Source organism: Protomyctophum bolini (assembly GCF_963924005.1).
Source record: "Protomyctophum bolini genome assembly, chromosome: 5".
In the NCBI taxonomy this organism is placed as follows: domain Eukaryota; kingdom Metazoa; phylum Chordata; class Actinopteri; order Myctophiformes; family Myctophidae; genus Protomyctophum; species Protomyctophum bolini.
Window position 1 is genome coordinate 17844011 of NC_137866.1, and position 25165 is coordinate 17869175.

Here is a 25165-nt window from a genome sequence, read left to right on the forward strand (position 1 = left end):
CGCCTTTATCGTGTTTTTCAGACGGGTATAACATTAGGCAAAAAAAAAATAAAAAATTAAGAGGTTAAATCTCATCAAATGGGTGGGTGAAAAAATAATGGTCCTTGATATGAAAGAGTAACATGTCTACGGTGGATTTTTATTAAACTAAAAATCACACCCATGTGAAGTGAGGGGCGCTCTTATCTTATGCATCATCCAATCACAATTTGTGTCCTCACCTTTGTTTTTAATTGTTTGTACACAAACACAATGTGTACATACACAATGTTTGTGTTTACACAACGACTCAAAGCTGGACATAGGAGGGGAGCCGCCCCTCAAAAAAATGCAGATAGAAAGAGGATAACTCAAGCTTTCAGTTGCAATGTACTGAGTTTAACGTCATTTAATAGAATCCGACTTTTCTGTTTGGATATAATAATAATAATAATATTAATAATAATACATTTTATTTATAATGCATTTTACATGCCACAGAATCTCAAAGTGCTACAGTAGGCAGAGCATACAATAAAACACGGTTAAAACATCAACACAATTGCAACTGGGCCGTGGCTCAGCGGTCCAGGCACCTTGGCCGGTAGCCCGAGTCTGGCAGTGTGCCGCAGGCTCGACTCCCGATCACGACGGGCGACGGCCCCTACTGCATGTCACTTCCCCATCTCTCTCCCCCATTTCCTGTCAGCCTACTGTCTGTCCCTCTATAAAAAATATAAAATAAAGGCGAAAGCCGCAAAAAAAAACCCATCAAGGGAGACAAAACGATTTGGAACTTGGGGGCATAGGTCAAGAGCATCAATGGATTCAGGGGAAAGCCTTGTGAAAGAGGTAAGTCTTTAGCCCTCTCTCTTTTAAGTCGCTTGACTTACTGAATTACTGTTCCACAGTTTGGGGCCAACTGCGCAGAAGGCTCGGTCACCCATGGTGCGTACTGTAGGTTGACCTTGACAGGGTTGAGGCAGTATGTATTTGAGGAGCAGAGCGTGCGCTTATATGGGATGTCAATGTCAGACATTATATGGGATGTCAAGGTCAGACATTAGTTGTGTTGCCACTCAGTCAGTTCCCACATACCTTCTACGATGATGTTTTGGGCAGGATGAGGACAGCCCCCTCAGCCATCTATTATTATTATTATTACCTCGTATGGACTGTCTTGTGGGCAGGATGGTCACCGCCCCCTCTGCCATCTCTTCCTGGTTAAGGATGGGTGTGATCTTTGACCCCCAGCTGTCCGAGCCCACCCAGATGAAATGGCCTGTCTGATTGGCCCTCTTGGCTGCTTCCAGGAGACGCCTGATTGGTCGACACAGTAGAGAGAGAGAGAGAGAGAGAGAGAGAGAGAGAGAGAGATTACATACAAAGTCAATGCAAATACGAGAAGTTTTGCGAACGGGCGCAGCGCGACCTGACGCGGCACAAACGGGGTGAACTGAGCAAATATTCATGTCTGAACACAGCTTTAGGGTCAATTTGGTTCTATTTGTATACTCAGCGCAGAGTTACAGACCTGTAAGGGTCCATTTGGTTCCATTTGTAGATTGTGTACACTTTTAGAGTTACAAACCTGTAGGGCCCATTTGGTTCCATTTGTTACACTCAGAGTTACAGACATGTAAGGGTCCATTTGTGCACAGTGAGTTGTCAATCGAGTTGTCAATCGACTAAAAGACTAATACAACGCTAGAGCTATTTTAGAGCTGTGATATATTTGTACAAACCTATTAACCTTTACATAGCTCAAAAATATTCCTTTCCTACTATGGTTGAGGTTGTAATGATCAACATGGACATACGTTTGATTGATTCCTTCCGTAGGAAAAAAAAGACACAACTTTACATGTAAGCCCATGCAATGTGTGTCCTCCATGTGTGTTTTTGCTGCCCAGGCCAGGATCCAAACAGACCGGCACCAGTAGTCTGAACACACAACTTCCTGTTGGCTCCTCCAGAATAAAGCATCTGTTCAACCATTCATGCTATTTCAAAATAAAACTGTATTTGAAACCTTTTCAAAACCTAGCTACAAGCTCACAATGCGTCATTGTTGTGGATCTGGTATGTTTTGAGCAGTGGTGGAAGGTGGCGTATTTGAGGGTCCGCAAGTGACGCAGTGCGGGGGGGTGGGGGGTGGGGGGGCAGCAGGGTTGCCGAACTCGCCCAAAGCTCTTTTTCTTTCTTTCCTTTCTTTTTTTTTTCTTGACAAAATGGTATTATTTTGGTATTAAGAAAATATAAACCTTGAAATGTGGTATACAAAAAATAAAGATCTGAACGAGCTCCTGTTCTGTGACACAGACGTGGCTACTTCTCTCAAGCTGTTTTTACCTGTCACCGTGGTAAGTGCAGAGAGATCTTTTTCAAAACTGAAAATCATCAAGACATATCTGAGAAGCACTAATATCCCAGGAAAAACTGTCTGGATTGGCACTAGAATGGAGAAGGGAAGCACGCTTTGGATGTATATTGGTTAAAGTCCTATAGTACAGGAATACCTTGTACAAAGAACATAAACACTGCCAGTGCAGTTTGACAGTGGGGGAGCAGCCAGTTACAACGTGCATGGGCGGCAAAGCATCGTTACATACAGTACAGCTGACATGTCGGACACAGGGCAGCAGACATAAATCATGGATAAAGGAAACAACGCCTCCTCCAAATTGAGCGGCTTCCTATAATGGCTGAAACTGAGCAATACCTCGCTAACTGCTTGGCTCTCCTTTTGGAAAGGCCGGCCATTTGTAAGGCCCTCACAACCAACTTATGCACATGCCCTAGGCTGCCAAAGATAAAAACTTAAAGTTTACATCTGTGAGAGATTAAGTTTAGAAGGTAGGACCTGTAATCTCGCTTTCAAAGTAAAAACAACAATGCACTCATCAATGGCAACATTTTTTAACACAGAGTGAGAGACAGAATGGTCTGCAGCAGGAAGACTGTCTTTGCTTGTAATCTCAACTCAGTCCAATGTTGTCGCTGTCTTTGTTGTTGTGCCCATAGGAGAGCAGCCAGTGGCATTAGTCAGTGGAAGTTGATGCTCCGTTCCACACACACAGTCGCTCTGACAGAGATACTGGGGTCAGATATAACATTCTCTGAGTTAGACCCTACCCACTCCAGGGTAACGTCATCCCAGCAGCACATGTCATTTAGGTCTGGCCAGTCTGACCACACACCAAAGCCAGGAGAGCGACTGTCCAGCTTTCCATTGGGTTTCCTCTTGAAGCCTATAGGAAGCTAGAGTCCGAACCACTCGCCAGGGGGACCTTGCGTCTTTTTAGGTCCAAGAAAAGAGAAGAACGAGCAAGCCTTCTCACATACTGGTCATCACTGTTCAGCATATTCAACAGATGGGAGAGACACGAAGCAATATAAACCCATTCAAAATTGGGGACCCCCAGACCACCCTCACCTTTACTGTGGAATACAATGTCACGTGTTGTGTGTGTGTTTAGGCCAGTCCATTGTCTCACTAACTGTACAGTTTTGTCAGTCAAATCACGTAGTGACTTTCGTGGAACATGTACATTGGAGAATAACTGTTGAACTTTGGCTAATGCCATTACTCTGACTGCCTCCAGCTTCATGATGAGTGGTAGGGGCGATGCATGGATTTAATCAAGTCTGCTGGAGTACTCAGAAATGATCTCCTCGACCTTATCTTTCCACTCACATTAAACTTGTGACCCAGGTATGTGTATGTCTTGTGACGTGAATAGACTGTTAGGGGTTTATTGCCAATTGTGAATGCAGGTATTGTATCCATTTTGGAGTGATACCAGCGGTTTCCCTCGCTCCGCCTTTCATAGAGAACTGCACATTTTGAGTCTTTGACCTCTAATCCTGACCACTCCAAAAAGGAGTCGGTTCTGGAGAGCATGCTGTTTATTCAGCCCCATGATAGGAGGCAACCTGAACATCGTCTCCCTGCACAGGGTTAGGGGAAATGGTACAATGGTTACAATTTAGGCATTTAGCAGACGCTCTTAATCCAGAGAGACTTACATTAAGTAAGAACAAAAAAGCATGGGAATATATCACATAAAAAGCATTTATCATGAAACATGCGTAAGCTAAGAAAGTAACAGTGGAATATCTATATAATGAAACTATACATATAAACTATACATATATACTACTATGCTATACATATGTATGTACTATGACGTGCTATGACTACATACAATGCAATTATAGTGCTGTCTACATAACATGCTATAAGTCTGTATCAAATGCTATCTAAGTCTACAGAAATGCTATCTAAGGGGGTAGGGTAAGTGCTATGGGCCATGATGGAGTCTGAAAAGGTGGGTTTAACTTTTCAGACTACGGCGGAAGATTGGGAGTGATGCTGCAGTTCTGACTGCAATGGGAAGTGCATTCCACAGTTTTGGAGCCAGAAGGGAGAAGAGTTTGGGACGTGTGACACATACAGAGCCACTTCAACCACTGGTTTAGTGCTAGCACAAAATAATATAAACCTTTGGTAGATGGATTTCCTCAAGAGCAGCTATCGTCACGTTATCTGCTAGGGTTCCAAATGCATCACGGAAGTCCAGAAATACTGCAAGGAATTTACTAGACCCATGCTTAAAATCATCAATAACACATGTGCATTCATGCCTTGCCGATCGATGTAAGCCTTTTGCTTGGGATATAGTATGTTCTCATCCACAAGCCACGGGAGAATTCGGGCAAGAATGCATTTCATAAACACCTTGTAGATGGTGGGTAAGAGGGAAATGTATCTCCAGGTTGATGGATTGTCCGGTATATTGCCTTTTTTGGGGATCCTAGATTAAAGCACCCTTCCATGATTCAGGGACACTCCTGTTCACCAAGCAAATATTAAAGATAGACGTTAAAATATCTGGCTGCGTAGCCCTGAGATGCTCGTATGAGACACCGTCCACACACACACACACACACACACACACACACACACACACACACACACACACACACACACACACACACACACACGCGGCACATATAATTATGAGTGAATGGTGATACTGCACTCTCTATAATGTATGACGCTTTATATTGGCCGCCTCAATTATAATAATACACAGCCTCTCTTTATTTTATTTTTCTCTCACTGCAGAACTTCCTATCCTTTCGTTGTCAATAGGTGCTGAAGTTTCAAGGGACATTTATTTGTGTAAAATGGCTGCAAGTTTCAACGTCCTAACTGGACTGTGTTATATTGGCAACAGGGCAATTGTGACCGTTTCTGACCAAGGCTAAGTCATTGATTTATTTTTTCATGTCATATGAAAGCTTCAAATTGGTTGTTCAGTTAGACACACCAGTTTTGGAGATATGGCTTATAGAGTAATTTCTTGCAGAAAACAGTGAGTTGAGAAAACAGGCTGGAAAGGTTCACTTCTGTGGTCTCTAACATTACACACATGTTTAAGCATTCATTTCATATTTACAAGCTCTGACATTTATTTCAGACATGCTCTATAGTTAGTATATGTGAAGAGTCTGACTGCTATTACCCATTTTGGATATACTGTAGATATTTAGACTAACGATGTGTGTTATGGTGGACGCTACTACAGTATATACTTTCACTCAGAGAAGACATAGTTTTACAGCGATCGTCAGGTCTTTTGGCTGATGTGGGCCATTGAATAAATTAGATTTTGACCAGGGGCGCAACCTGGTAAAGGATTCCGAGATCTGGTAAACGATGTTTACAACAATGTGTGGAGCAATCCTCCTTACGGTACACAATCTGTTTACTTCATTGCCTAGCAACCCCAATGCTAATGTATGTAGCATTATGACGTTGTCGAGTGGTGTCGTGCGGTCCAGCTCAATGCCGTCACGTTGCTATTAGCCTCAAATGTCCTTTAGATTCACACTTTGTCTTGGATCAAAGGTGACCTTTCTCCGTCTCTCTCTGTGTGTAAACAGCTCTGTTCCCCCCCAGGTTAAATATCACCCACATTTACCAGAACAAAAAGCTTTTAATCACTGCATTAATTAATTACTGATCCTTTCCACACCAGAGGGGACATGACCGCACGAAAAGAAATGCCACACATTACACAGATTAAAGGTGTAAACACAATCCTACCCCCTCTAAAGTCCTACAAATTGACTGGAGGTTTAAACAATAAACATGTGTTTAAAAAGGCATTATGATGCGGGTTTCCAGCTCTTTAATGAACAAACACAATAATATGTTTGGGAAACTCACAACTCCCTGCCAATAAAAACATTGCGCTAAATACTGTTATCCATGACAGCAGCAGCCTGCTGCAGCCTCCTGCTACGGAACCACAACAAACAAACACACAACGTGGCAACAGGATTGCCACATTTGGTGGCAACCCTGTGAACAGTTCTACAAGCTCACAATATTAAATATAAGGTATTAATAGGCTAGTTGTATTGTTAATATCCATAATTAGGGCTCCTGGTCTATTGGGCCACCTGGCCTGATAAACCCGTTCTCAATGACTTATTTCTGGTCATTATTATCCCTTGGCAGATCTACAATATGCCCAGGATTCATCTTAACCAGACTAGACCAAAGGGATATCAATATGGACCAGGGGAGATATTAGACTTTTGAGGCCATCAGGCAGAGGCTCTGAGCCACTCTCCCCCCTTTTGACCTCCTCCAACGGGGAAACCTGATCCGGGTAACAGCACCATTGTAACGCCTGGGATTCGAACTCGGCTAGGAGCCACACCGCTACACAAGCTCACTCTGCGTTGCAAGCAGAATCGGTGTGAGCTTAATTGGCAAATGTTTTGGTGCGCGACGACACATAAAGTGGGGTACAGAACAGTGAGGGTTTTTTTCCTCCTGGTCAGATTGGGGCCTCTAGGTTTGGCCTCTGGGTAACTCTTCTCAGCCACACCCCTAGTCCAACCCCCAGATTATTAGACACACCCCTAGATTTATTTAATGTGCAGTGTGGCCATTAAACCACAGGGAGGTGTTTTCAAACTAGTGAGCGTATTATTCGCGTATTATATGCGTATTCGTGTATTATTCGCATATTATTCGTGTATTAAGGCTAAACCCCACCCATCAGAGGTGTGGCTCCCAAAGGTAGCTTTCAGCAAAGATACCTATCAAAACCTCAGTGGAGTAGACGGAGTGGTAGGGACTGTACATGACATTTGAAAGTGATGGCGCACACAAAATAACACAAAGCCACTCAACAGCTCGCTCGATAAAACCGCCCCCGGCTCGATAAGCCTGCTCGATAAGGTGCTCCTTATCAATGAAAATTAACAAGCTCCATCCCCAGTCAGGATACCAATTTCATGCAATCAGGAGAGAGAGAGAACACACAGGATAATCGGAGGTATGAAACAAAGGCTTGACCTGTGACCTCCGTCAGCTCAGGTTGGAGCACATGATACAGTGAGAGGATCATCAGGGGTCACAGAGGTCACAAAGGTTCAAGGATAGAGCTGATCTCCCTCCCTCCGTTCACTTAATTCAACCTTTGATCCACACCCATTTTAATCAATGAGTCATTTGGGACGAGAGACACAGAGAGAGAGAGAGAGAGAGAGAGAGAGAGAGAGAGAGAGAGAGAGAGAGAGAAAGAGAGAGAGAGCTACATTGTATACTTCTACCGTAAACCAAGAATGTGTCATCAGTATAACTGTAGAATATCAATAATCAGTACAATGAAATTATAAACAGTATAGGATGCCAAGTAAAAAAAAACTATAGCATCTGTCTGCATAACATGCTATGTAATTTCCATTTTAGTCTTTGTATAAGCCTAGTTCGAGGCCGGGCTCCCCCTGAGTTAGTGTCAAAGTGTCCTTGAGCAAGACACTGAGCCCCAAATTGCTCCCGATATGCTAGTTGGTGCCTTGCATGGTTTCCTCTGCCATCGGTGTGTGAACATGTGTGTGTGAATGGGTGAATGTAATGCACAATCTATGTAAAGCGCTTTTGATAAAGGCGCTATCTAAATGCCCCATTTACCATTCATTTCCTAAGGTCGTAGCAAGTGCTATGGGTTAAGGTGGGGTCTGAAAAATATATAATCCCCCGATCTGGTCCTTGGTCTGCCACGTGGTCTCTTTCCAGTGGGACGACCAGTGAGGAACTCCCTAGGGAGACGCTCAGGAGGCATCCGTATTCCATACTAGATGCCCGAACCACTGGCTGGCTCCTTTGCAAGTCAATGAGCATTTCAGCCGCATGTATCCGCAATCCTATTCTTTGGGTCATGACCCACACTTCATGACCATAGGTGAGAGTAGGAACGAATATTGCTCAGTAGACAGAGAGCTTTTCCTTCTGGCTCAGCTATCTTGTCACGTGGTACAGCGATTGCAATACCGCTCCTCGTGCTCCGTCCTCCCATGGAGTTTCTAGACAATATATTGTAGCAAAAAGAACTGCAGCAACTGAGATAAATTGAAGCCTTTTTATATTCCAAGTGTAAAAGTCCAACAGACTTTGATGTGAACAGTACATCTTGTTCAGGTCGTGACCCGTTTAACCCCATAATGACCCGACCAACATGTCCTCTTCACATAAAGAGAAAATGTCATGTCTTGTACTTCTGCACTTGATTCATCCGATTCATCCGAGTTGCTCAAAGTGCCTTCTTGGTTCTCTGTCAGGCTCAAACCTCGTAGCTCCATGATTCAACTAAACTGTGGAATGAAGTCCCCATTGCAGTTAGAGCTGCAACTGCACACTCACTTCCGATCTTCCGCCGTAATCTGAAGACTCACCTCTGCCCGTAGCAGTTGTGTGCAAACGTCAACATCATTTACATTACATGTTATGTAGACATCCTATATAGTGTTTATAGTTTCAATGTACAAATTATAGATTTTCTTTGGATCTTCAACTACTGTTAGACTGATGACAGGTTCTTGCTTTACTTATTACCTTGTGTTTTCACCTACTTTTAGTGTTGCACAAGAGTAGTGAAAATAGCCGATCTACAAATTGACACGCAGTGTTGTAGATTGGATATTTTCACTATTGTATATATATTTTTGAGTGGTGCAACCACTCCAAGGAACAGCAATGTCCGTGTTCACCTATGAGTTGTTCACCTATTTGTTTGTTAATGAGCACCAGTATGAGTACCAGTAGGTGCGCTGTTGTGCCAGAAACAGAAACAGAGAGAGAGAGATAGTATTAGTGCTGCACTGTTGCCTGCTAATGAGAGAGGAGAGGAGGGGGGTGGGGAGGGGGGGGGGGGGGGCAGAGGGAGAGAGGGGAGTTGCACCACTCAGTTCACACAGGTGTGATTTAAAAAATAATAATGAACGGTATTGGACATACAAGGTCAAGTGTTGAAGTGAAACTGAAGTTCAAATTGAGTGTCAGTCTACAGTCCTTTAGTAAGACGAACGCTGAATGTTTTACCTTCGCAAACATATTCACCTTTCGTCTTTCTGCTGAATAATACGCTTCTCAGTAAGGAATAAATCAATTTCTTGGATTTATATAGAGACAAGATCGTGACCTCTTCCTCCAATTAGAGGAGCTCTGCATTTCAACAGGGGTAATTCAGATTCAGTATTTCAGTGAAAGCCGGAATATGACATTGTAGAGGAGGTTAGGGTGCGGTCACACCGAACTTTGGTTTGTTGCCATTTGTGGATTTCTGCTAAATGAAAAGAAAACAAAATGCTCATGCTCCGTAACACAGGTGCAATTTCAGAACCACTTACCGGTAAGCCTCAACTGAGCTTTAATTCCGAGATAAACTCTGCTAAAGATCGCGGCCATTATGGGACTCTATGAAGACCGTTTTTCAACAGTTTTTTGTTTTCTCTCGTCCGTTTCAAGATGGATGCCGTTTCAGGCAATACACGCTATGCCGTAAGAGGCCTGCCGTAAACGGACGTCGTAAAACGTGATTGGCAGACCAGTGATAAGGTTTGTAAAACGATTATGGCGCGAAACGGGCCCAAAAAATATTTAACTGGGACCCTAACTGGGTCGGCCCGAAGCTCGGCCCGACCCTAAAAATTACCATAATGTTAGGCCTGAAGTCCGATAAAGCCAGACAAAAAAAAAGAAGAACGCCACTTTAATGGCCAGCGCAGCGGCGCGTGCCGTGGTTCAGTGTGTGTCTGTGTGAGAGTGAGAACGGAGTTCAATGGAGTTCAATGGTCGAAATAAAGGATTTATGTAGCTCACGTTAGACTGTTAATGTTCCATTTCCATATCATTCTAATGGATTTCCAGGGGTTGGTGAGTAGCTCACCTTTAGTTTCCTCTGAACTGAAGCAGCTATGTCCAAGACTCCAAGTATCGTCCCCGTTCGGTGTCCAAAAGAACAAACATAGCCTAGCCTACAAAGTTTACAAACCATCCACGCACCGCTCATGGCGTGTCTCGACAGCTTAGAGATCTGTTATTTTAAATTGGGCACACATAACGAGGTGCGCCGCCGCACCGAGGGATGGCGGTTATAATACTAATCATTTTGGAAATCAAATGTACCCTGCAGTGGACTGTAACAATGCTTGGTCATCACATAATTATATAATTTATATCGATCGGTTGGTGACTATATGACGTTGATTAGGCCTAATGATTAGGTTATTCATCCCAGCCAGCTGGGTTTAACGAGATAGCTCAGTGCAACTGCATGCAACATGACGGAAACCTGACACTTCAGCTATGATGAGCGATCGTGTGATAATCCGATTGATTTTATAAAACATTTAGCATATGAACTGAAGCTCATTTGGTGCACCGCAAACCAGAGGCCAGCCAGTGGTATAAACAACCACCCCACCGTTCACTTCGCTCTGCTCATGCCTATGCGTAGTCAGTATATGCGTGCTGGCCCTCCGAGTCTGAAATGCCAGCACGCTGCGCCAAGCCCCCCGCCTCCACTCCTACGTCGATAGCGCAGCTCTCTTCATAATATACATACTTGTAGGCTATAGCCTACACATTACACAAATAACAGAATTGCTATTTTTATTATAATAACATTCTTAGAAAAAAGGAGAAAAAGAGAAAGAACAAATCACGGAAAATCACTGAGCCCGAGGCTCGGCCCGGCCCGACTAATTTGCATAATATCTTGGGCCCGGCCTGAAAATGTCGGGTCGGGTAGAGTTTGAGAACTTTAGTCCCCATAGACAGTTTTCTTTTCTTCAACATACTGCTACCGGAGTGTTACTGTATGAGTGCATACAGGACACAATTGATTATCGTAATTGAACTCAATTTTCCAAGGGCCTTTGGAAAACAGATGTCAAAAGGAGATTTCGGCGATAAATGAGTTCAACATGGAATGGACTGGGTGCCTCACCTGATGTCGTCCTCGTTAGCAAAGATGATGACCACCCTGGCGTTGGGATTCTCACTCAGACGTCGGACGATCTTATCGAACTCTCCGGACCGAGGTTCACGAGGGATCTTCACCGACTGGGAGATGCACAGACCTCCTGTTAAAGAGACAGTACACATCACGTTTTAGATAGATCTGACAGAATTCCTGTTAACAATATGAAAGCCCAGCGTCAGTTGGAACCAGTAAATCGGTGTGCCCAGCTATTTGAAGATCCAGAGGCCATTGTAGATCCAGATCACATGGACTCCATCTTGATTGTGGTGATAGCATAGCATCTAAACCTATACACCCGAGGCATGATTTCTTCTAACGCGACCATCGACGGCAACGCGATGGGCTGTCATAAACACAATCTTTGGTTAGAATTGGAATCATTGATTTAGATTCACTAATATCGTCAGAATGTTTTAGGGTGGAAATAATCACGGCACTTCATCTTTAAGTTAAAGTACAGAATCAAAATGTCAGCATCAAAATGTCCTTAAAGTACCAAGAGTATAGTCATTGTGCAGAATGTCCAGTTTCAAAATGTCAAATGTATAATATGCAAATAGCAGATCTATACAAGCTCACAATATACATTATGAGCTTGTAGATCGGCTACTTTCAAATGGCCAAACCGTATATAGGGCTGAAGTGATTCATGTGTGTTGGTATGTTTTGTAATAATAATCAAAATCTACAAAGTAACAACAAACATTTTCATGAAATTGTAGTGGAGTAAAAGTACAATATCGATTTGAGATGTAGTGGAGTAGAAGTAAAAGTATTGGAATTTGGAAATACTGAAGTAAAGTATACCTCAAAAGTGTACTCAAGTACAGTACTTGAGTATACATGAATTGTTACTTCCCACGACTAATTGGAACACAGTTACACATGGTTATTTTTATTTCCATGTCCTGGAAAGCTTTTTTTCCCCTACCGTGCAAGGTCTCCACCTGTCAGTGCAGATATTCTCATTAATGCAAAGATTAAATAATGTCTATTTAGGTATCTCTAAGGTGGCAAAGTCAAGAAAAAACAAAAATTAAAAACAATAGGATATTGTATTTCTTTGAAGCCACCGAAAACTGAAGAAGAAGCTATAGGGGAAAAGGAAAATCTAATTTAATCTTGTGCAGTTTTTATGACGTCTGGAAACAAGATGAAATGTTTGAAGGTTCCATATTTCACAGTGGGAGGGTATGAAATGCTCCACTAGGGTCCACTTTGCACCCACACAGAGCCATCAATCAGCTTTATGCTTCTGCCAATGACAGCGTGCCGGGGAGAACCGTTCCGTTTTGGGAATTTTATTTCCTAATTGAAAAAAAAAAGAAAAAAAGTATGAAACTGATTCTATTCGGTCCAACTGTTGCTCATTTTCCTCACGTTCAGCTCAATATATTATTTTATGTATTCTTCACGGTCACCGCACTAAGATAATGATGTACGTCATCTTCTGCAATGTACTTATGTTGTCGAAATCATCTCTTCATGACACAAACGTATATATAGATGTGTACAACCAGGTAGATGCATACATGTTTTATACATGCATGTGTAACACTTGGGAATATATAGAGGTCTCCCGCATGAAAGCCACCATCTTAACCACTAAGCCAAAAGGGATATGTACTCAGGGGAGATATTAGACCTTTATGCCATCAGGCTGAGGTTGTGAGCCACTCTGCTACACACACACACGCATGTACGCATGCACTCGCACGTAACACACACACACACACACACACACACACACACACACACACACACACACACACACACACACACACACACACACACACACACACACACACACACCTTTGAGGAGCTTTGAATTGAGCGGTCCTGTACTCTGTAGGTTTGTTTGTGTTTAGACAGAAGGTCCATCGATGTCGAGTCTGATTGCTTTTCAGAGCCTGATGTGAGTGGAAGTTAAACTTAATCAATAGCGTGTTATTTAACCGCGTGCTCCAATAACATTGATCCAACCCGTCTCATGTGGGATGCTGAGCATCACTGCACACATTAAACATTTCCCTGTGGAGGCGTTGACAAAGGTTGGAGTGATCCTGGTCTAAAAGGTTGTTTTAAGGTCTAAAGGACTCCTTTAGCTGGGGGCGCATACGTTGGTCCGACGTACTAACAGTCTGACATGTGTGGCCATGCGTGGTTAAGACTCACCCGTGGCTTCCACGTGCAGTTAGGGTTAGGTTATGGTTTGGGGCAGCGTGTCGGACCAAAGATATACAGTAGAGGGTAGGTACCCTCACAAAAAACATGCAGTAATCCTGGTCTCTAAACTGCCTCCCCCTGGCTACCCGGGGCGCCTGATGGAGGGGAAAGGAACTGGTTGGAATAACGTGTTCCTTCCACGCGCTGCGTCCAACCAGGGAAACTCCCCCCTGTCAGGTGTGAAGGAGAAACTTGGACACTCAGGCATGAAGGAAGCATGAGTTCAAGTCCGTTGCTCTCCCCATGTCCCCCATATATGGGGACTAGGTTGGCAGAGGGTGTGTAGAGCCCAGGATCACATTAGATAATTGACACAGGGGTGAAAAATGGGTTACAAAAGATATACAAAGATATACAGTATATACGCCTTTAGCTGAGAGAGAGATGAAGAAGGGTTTAGGCCCGGTTAATAGGGCAACGGACTCTAGAGAAAACGACAAAATAAAATGTCAGATGTGCCGTCCAAAATAAACTATCAGATTATTATTATCAGTTTATCGGGGGTTGAAAACATTAACAAAGTGAAAACAACGCTCCGCCAGGTGTCTCCATGAAACTGGGCGGATTCACACAGTTGAATCCGCAAAATGCGCGGCGCCATCGTGGCTCACGGCGCCGCACATATGCCGTCACATCGTCCTAAACAAAGAGTAGTGACAGGAACTAGAACAGAAGAGGTCACTGATCATGACAACGCGTCACGCCGCAGTGCATCACCACCACCTTGCCACACGGCATGCAAACTATGGCGTTTTCAATCACTTCAGTGTCAGCGTGTGAACGCAGAGTAAAACGTCAGAACGCCACAGAACAGATGGTTGCCATTTAAATGTGGCATTTAATTAGGATATGGGGTTAGAGTTAGGGTTAAAAAGGTCAAAGCACAACGCTGAGAAAAATGGATGAGGAAAAATAGCAATGCTGAAATCTCAAGTATATAGGAATATTGTACCGTGTGTGTGTGTGTGTGTGTGTGTGTGTGTGTGTGTGTGTGTGTGTGTGTGTGTGTGTGTGTGTGAGTGTGTGTGTGTGTGTGTGTATGTGTGTGTTACGGTGTGTGTGTGTTCTGTGTGTGTTCTGCAGACGCAGACACACACACACACACACACACACACACACACACACACACACACACACACACACACACACACACACACACACAAACACTGTGGTTAATGGATTAATACTATAGGTTTACTTGGTTGAGCTCCTTTATGTCTGCTTTTATCCCCCTCACACGCGCGCGCGCACACACACACACACACGCGAAAACCATGTATCTCCACATTTCAACTTTGTCGGAACATTTACACACAAAAGTATCAAACAAACGATAACAAAAGCTAAATGGAAACCCCGAATGGCTACGATGCATAATAACAGCTTTACAAGTGAGTGTGCAGATGCATCCTCACAACTCACATATACACGGTATAAGCAACACAGCATTTTTAGTCCATGCATGAGCCGGACAAGTTTTCATTACGTGATGAGTGGGCAAAACAATACCTATATTAAATTGTTTGTAGGGTCAATATAAGTAAATTTATATATGATAACCCTTCCACATCAGCAGCTTTTTCATATTCATCACACATTTTCTTATCTTCACCTATATACATGACGGTATGATGATGTATAATGTAAGATATAGTGCTCACCATGAAACTTCCCTAGTGGATTAATTTCATGAAGACAATGATTTATTTTATTACAAATTTTCTGAAATTGTATATTTAAATATGCAAATTAGGCATTATATAGGAAAATATGACCAATAAAGCCAGAGTCAACATTGTTATTTTATTTTGTAAACATTTTAAAGTCAAAGGTTTTAAACGAGGGGATATTCAATGTCCATACAGGATCCAGATGTATCATTGCATAAATAAGAAAATGCTGTGAGCAGCCATAAAATAAACACTTTTTTGTGGCCAAATGCTATTATTATTATTTATTTTTTCTATGTATACACCTCAAGTCAAAATGAATTGATGGTTTGCTTCATATATGACACAAAGAGTTTGAAGGACCAAATGATCCGTTTATCAAGTAAGATGAGTTACGTAGTTATGTGGAAAGGCAGACGGAGCCTGTTTTATTGGTGAACATTTCATTTTTACTTTCCAAAAACATATAGAGACAAATACAAAAGAGGAATGGATGACATGGCCAAGGAGGGGTGTGCTGGCAGGGAGAGGCTTCAGGGGGTTCTGGGACATAACAGGGGTAATGCATAGCAAATGCAGTCCTCTATTTCCGAGTCAGTCAGGTCTGCCTCTGATAATCAGGTCCTCTTCTTGGGGCTGGTTATTGCATGTTTGTAATTTGCACATTTGCGCAATGGTTATCATACAAAAATGTGAAGTAGAGATGTACAGCTAGTTAAAAATTCAAACAAGAATTTGCCCACCCATTTCGTAATTAACGTGCACGCACATCAGGGGGGTCTGGCTCATGGACTATTTGGCTTCAGTATAGGGCTGCTGCCAGTGTCCTACCTGCACGTCCCCAGGCCCTATAGGATAGGTACACTCACAACAACAAAAAAATAAATGCAGTAATGCTGGTCTCTAAACTGCCTCCCCCTGGTCAGCCTGATGGAGAGGAAAGGAACTGGTTGGAATAACGTGTTCCTTCCAGGCACTACGTCCTATACCGGGAAAACAAAAATCGTGGGATATATATATTTTTTTAAATAAAACTGCCTCAGCCATACCATCGAAGCCGAAGTGGGTATATACTCGCTTAAAGCAAACTTTTAGTTTAAGCTCCTATAATTAGAACAATAATTTGTCAAAATGTAATTTCCTATATGCAAACATGTTTCCTACTACTATTTATACACCTGCAAACTGTGTTTATTTAATGTATGTGTGGGTCTTATAATTATGCAACCAATGAAAAGCATGGATTCATTGGAACAAATAATATTTTTCCTCGTTTCCTGAAAAGTAACAATTTTGGACATACTAGGTTTCTATAGCCAACAGAGACAAAACATTACACCCCTTGGGCTCTAGTCAAGCATGACTCACTCTCACTATCCCCCCTCCCCTCTCTCTCTCTCTTTCTCTGTGTCCTGTGGATTGCAGCCTCCCTCATAATCATCCTCTCTTCATTCCATTTCTTTTTCACTCCTCACCTCCCCCCCACCCCACACCCCCCATGCATCAATCTGACACCCCCCCAACCCCCACCCCCCCCCCCCCCCCCCCCCCCACGGAGACCCGAGTGTCTGAACAAGGATTTCAATTTGCGACGGAAACGCAGCTCCCAGGGGAGGTGTGGATGGAAGTGCGTGAGAAAGACATGTCACCACCGCCATGCATTTGGAATATGAGTCAGACAAACCACATGCTCCAATAATAATAATCATAATAATAATAATAATAATAGCTCGAGTTTACATAGCACCCACAGCACTTTAGAAAAACAACAACACACTTTATTCAAGAAAAAAATAAGCAAAACGAATAAAATATCACTGCTAGGTTAAAACATAAAAGGCAGACCTCAGTTGGGGAAAGCTATTTTGAAGAGGTGGGTTTTGAGCGAGGTTTTGAAGGAGAGGAGGGAGGGGGCAACTCTGAGATGATTGGGGAGAGCATTCCAGAGGTTGGGGGGGCAGAAACATTATGACCTCCTCTACCTATATACCTTTTAGTTAAATAGATCTATTTCAATAAAAGGATATCACACAAATATGGAATAAGCAAATGTTTATTGGAAATATTATTTCTGCAGCAATTTAGCAAGCAAAATGGCAAATGATTATAGAGGAAGATTATTTTGGTGATTAGACTCCAATTGCATTTATTGAATAAGATTAGCTTTTAACACCACGAACACCAGGGGGTATTTAGGACCATTAAGTCAGAGCACCCACCCAGCGATTTACAGCAACAGAGCACATTTAGCGACGCACTAGGCGCCATCTGCGATGTAGCTGCTGAAGTAGCTTGATGTAGCCGAAACACTCCCGAGGCGACAACAACATGATTAATTCAGTAAAACAGATTAAAACAGTATGATTCATTCTAACGCTACTAGCGACGGGACCGCGATGGGCCGTCTAAAACATAATCTTTGCTTGGAATTGGACGGAATGATTTAGATCAAGAGTTATTTTAATATTTTGATTAATATCCGTCCTGAGTGCTGAGCGTTACTATTTGATAGGATGGAGAACTCCGTTTGTGCCGCTCTGGGTGTTAATAGGGAGAACCCCCCATTGGAGCATTGGAGTCTAGACGCTGGTGGTGGCAGAGAAGATGGGTTGCTTGTTGCAAACTGGAAAGAGAATGGCAAGTGTCAGAGGCAGCCTTCAACAGCTTCTGACAGACATACTAGGGATTGGAACATGCAACCACCAAGCCAAACCCAATAGTGACTTTGAGTGGCACTACACAAAGCCACAAACGGACCCCACACCAACCTTAATTTGGTTGTTTTCCCACTATTACCAAACCCAAACACCAAACCTAAACATAACTGCAAGCACGTCGCAACACATGTCGGACCAAAGCAAACTTCACTTCATGCACAAAAATAAAGTTGTTTTCAGACACAAAAATGATATGAGCAGGATTCGAATCCACTCAACACATGATGGATTGAAAGTCTATTGCCTAACGAGGCATGCTACGAGCTCGCTGCTGGAATGCTTTTCTAGAGTCTACTTCATTATAACACGCCCAAGTCACGTAAAAGAAAAGGAAAACCCCCGCCCAGTAAGGAAAAACCCCACCCAGTAGGGGAGGGGAAGCCTCACCCCTATGGGGCAAGGCTTCCCTCCCCAAGCCGTTGAGGGTTGATTTCACCCAACACCCAGAGGCAACGGATATTTAAAGGTGGAGTCAAATCACCTGATTGGCTGCTGCAAAGTGCTCGTGCTTGGATATGGTTAAGATCTTCCTTATTGAACCTTCGCTAAAAGCTACATATAGATCCTGCTGGCAGGAGTCAACAAGCTGCCGTCGCTTGCCGTCGATATTGCCGTGCCGACAGGACCCCGAAACCCTCGATGGAGAGCTGAGCCGACCATGAGTCATTGCCAACGTCTTCGGTAGCCGTCGATATCCGTGTGGCAGTTAGAGTTGCTCCGATCGATCCGCCGCCAATTTAAATCGTCCGATTTTCCCTCCAATTGGCATTTTACCCAATCTGGAGAAACGGATCTTTCATACCATTCTATAGTGGTATAAAAGTAAATCAGGTAAATATCGCTTTTCATCTTTGTGACGGTCCTAACATTATTCTCCCCTTCCTCCCGACACACACAGGAACAGTTTTGACATATAATAATTTTGGAAATATTCAAATGTTTCCCTTGCGCACAAGATTGGTATCAGCCATGATACGGGGGAAAAAAATATCTGTAATCGGGATCGGTCCCAAAAAACCTGATCGGAGCACCCCTAGTGGTAGTGATGAGGGGGCTAGAGTGGACTTCTAAGTGTAGAAGAAGAAGAAGCAGGCCGAAATAAGCCAGAGACATTTGAACTGAGCAGAGAGTGAATCATATTACATTCATAAAACATAATTAACAGTATATAAGAGCAGAGAGTGAGTCATATGTATAGATATATAAAACATAATATTAACAGTATAGAGCCTATGAGCAGCAGAGAGTGAATCCATCTTCTCTCCCAGCAGTGATTCACACTCCCTCGAAACCCAGACTGTATATTTCAACATCCTCTTGTGTTCAAATACCCAGACTCCATCAATCACTGTGTTCTGTGCATGCACACACGCACACACACACACACATGCACGCGCACACACAGCCTCACTGGTCCCACGTTCCCACGACAGATGCTGCCTTCCCTCACATCTGAGACTAACAGCCAGCCACACGGCTCACTGTGCGCGCACGCACACACACTCTCTCTCACACACACACTCTCTCTCTCTCTCTCTCACACACCAGCCACACGGCTCACTGTGCGCGCACACACACACACACACACACACACACACACACACATTCCCTTCCTCTGGGAACTGTGCCAGTCGATCAGCAGAACAGAACTTCTGGGCTCCGAGACTCACTAAACTGAAACTGGACACCGGTGGAAGAGGCTGCTGCTGCATCTTTCTACCCCCAGGAGGTGCTGCTGAGACACAATTATGTGAGACTGGACCACCAGCTGCTGCACCTCCCCCCCCCCCCCCCCCCCAGAGAAGACAACAGCCTTCATGTGGGTGTGTCCTCTGCATGCTGAGATCAGCTAGAGCAGCGGTACTCGCCCAGTGGCCCTTGAGGGCGTTCCAGGTGGTCCTCAGGTAAATGACGGAGAGTTAAACTCTCCATGTATTGTTTAACGAGATTTAAATTGTTGTTAAAGGAGAATTCCATACTAGAAGGCTTTCTTACCTTTATTTGTAGTCACACATCCCCACCAAAGAAGGTCCAGGTGTAAGTTTGTGCAAAAGTGCATTATATTTCCCCTACCATAAGTGTTTGTGCTAATTCGCTTATTTCCATCAAAATAAGTAGTAAAGTGCACCGCTTGGGATACTATTTACATTATGAAGAGAGGATATACCAAAATAAAAGATTTTTGAGCGATGTAAATAAGCAAATTAGCACCCATATAGCCCCATTCAATTCAATGCAATTCATTGAGAGCTTATGGTAGGTGAAATAGCCAATAATGCGCTTTTGCACAAAATAACACCTGGACCTCTTTGGTGGGGACGTAACAACTACAAATAAAGGTAAGAAAGCCTTCTAGTATGGAATTCTCCTTTAAACATCAGCATTACCTCATTTACAATAAGTCTATACGATTAGAGAATGTAGAATAATTGTTATTTTGATCAACGTTTGCCTGTTATCTCTTCTAATTGTGCCAACATCAATGCATAGTGTTGTGGACAAAATATTATCTAACAACAACAAAATATTATTCTTTAGTTTTGGGTCTGAGAGGCTAAATCTCATCAAACGGTGGTCCTTGGCTCGAATGCAGAAAAAAATATGGACCTTGATATGAAAAGGGTTGAAAACGACGTAGCTAGACAGCTTGCGAAGCAGATGTCGTAAACCAATCATCATCAAGCCGTGGTCAACCAATCACCACCAGGCAGACATGTACTTTGTTATCATCATCACACAACCTTTTTTTCGCTCTGTGTTAAGGATCTAATGTAATCCTGGGAGCTATACACTCCCCCTGCCAACCTGGGGAGAGCAACAGACCTACATCATGCTTCCTTCAATGCATGAGGAGTCCAAGCCACTTCTTATCACCTGACGGCAGGAGTTTCCCTGGTTGCTTGTGGGTCCTTTTTTTTTTTTTATAAAGTATATTTATTGGGGTTTTTTTTTTTTTGCTTGTGGGTCCTTTAATAACAGAAATGAACTATGCAATCTTGAAAACGTGACAGAATCTCAACTGAGCTAATCAGGTTATTTATGAAACATAGTTCTTCTTATACAACGCTATTCTAAGATTTCTCTATGGGACGTTCACTAGAAAAAATACCTCAGTGACTCAGGAGTATAATGAAGTGACATCAGGACTTCTATACTTTGTACATTTAATATCCTCACGTGTAAATTAATATCTTAACAGCCTAACGTGTTTTTAATATCCTCATATGTAAATTAATATCTTAACAGCCAATAACGTGTATTTAATATCCTCATATGTAAATGTATTAATATCTCAATATGTAAATCGATATCCAATTTGGATATCTATGGATATCTTAATATGCGTGGCAGCCTCGCAATGAAAACCACTTAACAACTGCATCTCCCCCAGGGAAACCACGCATAGCTAATTAACTGTTGATTAATTATGTGGTTACGTATCTATATCAATCTCACCTTGTGATGATGTCAACAGCTTAACAAGCTTAACGAGCCGGGGGCTCAATGACACAACACACACACACACACACACACACACACACACACACACACACAGACGCAGAGAGAACAGAGAGCATCCTGGGAAAAAAATATGTGAACATGAAACGTATGTTGGCTGGCGACACGTTGCAAGCGTGTATTGTATTCTATTCTTTATAATTCATCCAGAGTACAGAGACCTATAATAGGTTATGAATGCTTCGGGTCAGGGAGGAGGCCGTCATAAATCATGCATCATAATTCATAATTGATCATAAACGGTGACCTCGTCGTGGAACTGTAGCCGTCGTCGATGGTTGAGCTGTCACACCTCAGCAGGGCATCCATATGTTTATAGCCTCAGGCTTCAAGCTTTTATATTCTCCTTTCATCTTAAAACTGATGCAGTCCATGTCCTTCATTCTACTTTCATCTGAACTCTGTACCTGCCAAGGACGACTTGGGGCGAGATTTTAGGTTCTTATATAGCCTCGGTAGCAGGCTTTTATTTTTGTTCGTATTCGGCTCAAAAATGAAAGCCTTGCGGAACGAGACACATTTCCTGGTCTAGGAGTGGGAGTGAACTACTGTATATACAGTGTAGAGGGGCGTCGCTCGAAATGTAGTGACGTCAGTTTTCTCCACTGTTTTCTACCAGGGAGGGGGGCAGATCGGTGAACCAATATTATCCAGCGCATTGCTCCATGCAACATTGTATATTCCAAGATTGCGTTTTCGATCAAGACAAGCTTCATCCACGGCTCATATCACAGAAGGATTCAACCTAAAGAAGTGCTCAGGTTTTATCACTTTAGTAAAAGTGGCAAATACTGACAATATAAAATGTTCTGTTAGAAGTAAAAGACCGTCATTAACATTTTACTGGAGGAAAGTATAGGGCAAATAAGCCTTGGAAAGGTCTAGCGCCGACAGCTTGCAATAACATACTGTATCTTCTTTGTCTTCGTCATGCAGGCCGAAAGGCATGATGGGCGAGACTATGTTTAGCACCCTGTGTACATTATCACATGTACATATACATTTCGGCCATTTGAAAATATATAGCAGATCTACAAGCTCAATATTTAAAACCTGAAATTAATCTCATTCTGCAGAGTTAGGCCTACTTTCTACTTTTGGTACAGTAAGTGCACTTTTATACCAATTATTTTGTACTGTAAAAGTACAATATATATTCCTACATTGCAATATTGTTGCCCAGCACTGCTGTTCAAGGGAGACATTTCGTTTCATAATACACAGCAGTCTTATTAATAATTTAGCCTGAGAAAGAAAATGTCATCCAGTCATTTTTAAATCGTGTAATCAAATAATTCATGATTTTTCCAGCTCCCTATTGTCATGTAGCTGTTATTTATTCAAAGCCCTATAACTGTAGAGACTGTACACTCAGGAGAGAATGCATGGGGATTTATTAATAAAATACATTATATAAGATTACTATTATTGAAACTCATTGACCGCCAATTTATTTCGCCCCCTGTTCTCCCCTTGACAGGCTTTTTCTTTATCTTACCTTTTCAAGACATGCTTTTAATCAGCTTGCAGAGCTGCTCAATTATCAGACTTTCTAGCACGTGGTCAAGTAGTCATGTGGTCTAGTAAATGGTAAATGGTGCATTTATAGCGCCTTTATCCAAGGCGCTTTACATAGTGCATTACATTCCCCCATTCACATGCACGCACATTCATACTGCGATTGCGGCGGAAGCCATGCAAGGTACCAACCAGCACATCGGGAGCAATTTGGGGTTCAGTGTCTTGCCCAAGGACACCTCGACATGTAGACAGGAGGAGCCGGGATTCGAACCGCCGACCAATGGATCATTGGTCTACCTCCTGAGCCACAGTCGCCCCACTTCTGGTCCATTACAACAATGTACTGCAGGCCGGCCCATAGAAGTGCATTGAAATTCAACTGTAGTTAGCCTACTTTTAAAAGAATATGAAATTAACTGAAGACTATATTGATTTGAATAAAAATATGTTTCCAAATGTATGAAGTGTCTTTGTCAACATATATTGTTGTTTTCTCAATAGAGGATGTATTTCACATTTAATTTACCACTTGAATGAGTTACCCATAATGTTAACAGCAGAGGGGAAACGACAGACAGAGAACCTGTCACTTTTAAGGGACGTCACTGCCTTTACGAGGCTACGAGCGCTGACATTGAAGAGTGGAATTCTCAATATTACATCTCGATCCCGACTGTCTATATTTTGAACATGTATGTCATGGACTTGTATGCTCTACCCACCGCGGAGCTCCGACGGGGTGTTTTACCGTTGTCAACTTGTTGTATAATTAACTTGGCTGAATAGTTGAGAGAAAAACCCAGCTAATTGGAGGAGTGACATATATCCTGACATTTTCAACTACCTAGTGAAAAGTATTAATAATTATTCTTACAAGATGCTGTTTAGATAATTTTCCACAAATAACTACACATGTACATTTGTACGCTCTCAAATTAACATTGATTTTACAATATCAATTGGGGTCTCAGAGATAGAAATGCCCTTAAATGGGGGTCCGTAGACGAATGCATGTCAAACTGGGGGTTCTGGAAATTAAACGAGTTGAGAATCTCTGCTAGAGCCGTACAAATCTTCTCTTATGGGGGTCCCTGACATGTAATTTCAAATGGGGGTCCATGGGGCTAATTAGTGTCAATTTGGGGGTCCTTGACATGAAAAAGTTTGGGAACCACTGCACTATGGTACAACATATTCCACACTGGCCTGGGAACGCCTCGGGGTCCCCCCAGGAGGGGAAAAGGTTGATATTTACTGTCTATGAACACATTTTCAGAACAGTCACTATATATTTATTAAAGTGTCTTAATGATCAACGCTGAGGGCAAGCAGTGGCCACGCATGTCATGTGTCATTAGAGTGACTTCACAGACATGCATCCACTCTGCCAGAAACATGTTGTGTGTGATGCGTCTCAAATGAATGGAAACATACATTTAATGTCGCTGCTGCTCAGCCTCAGTCCAGGAGAACACATTCGTTCACACATCACTGATCTGGAACAATTGTTGTGAAATAGTGACATCATACTGGGATCCTGTGCTGGACAGTATGTACATTATGCTTAACTATCTATACTTAAAAGGGGAATAGAGGGTATGCACGTGACATCATCAAACCCGCATTGCATTAAACAACAATAAATAATGTTAAACTTACTTTGCCTCTCACTTTGCCACTCAATTTGCTATTCACTGTAGGCCTATGCATGCGCATACCCACTATACCACTCATTTTCAACATTGACATCATGTAATTACTATGTCGGCTCTAAAGATCATTTAATAACAGTGTGGACAGTAGATCTTACAGATCAGATTTGAGAAACAAATAACACATTTGCCTGCCAACTCTGAATGTGTTAAATAAATAACTTACTTGGTCTCACTCTCTTTAAGAACACACTGTGTGCCACAGGGATAAAACAATAAACAAATAAATAACATTTCATCTCAGTGAATTGATCCTCAGGGACTTCCATACTGGCTTTGAGCTGGAACCATAGACTAATAATAATTATCCCAGACTGGCTTTGAGCTGGAATGGAACCACAGACTAATAATAATGATTCCAGACTGGCTCCGAGATGGAAGCACAGACTAATAGCCGTATTGCTGACAGATGTGGAACTCTGTTATGTGAACCGGTTCTCATTCAGCGTTAGAAAAAACAGACAATGTGC

General features: G+C 42.6%; 1 protein-coding gene across 1 annotated transcript in view; it reads right to left on the reverse strand.

The window, feature by feature from the left end:
• The window catches only part of LOC308316131 (metabotropic glutamate receptor 4-like), a gene marked incomplete at both ends in the record, with an annotated part of 63861 nt that overhangs the window by 26088 nt on the left and 12608 nt on the right, over positions 1-25165 (reverse strand). The window contains 2 exons of the mRNA XM_080764536.1: positions 1145-1299; positions 11295-11430. Of these exons, the coding sequence (XP_080620662.1) occupies positions 1145-1299; positions 11295-11430 (291 nt within the window). The remainder of the gene's footprint in view (positions 1-1144; positions 1300-11294; positions 11431-25165) is intronic.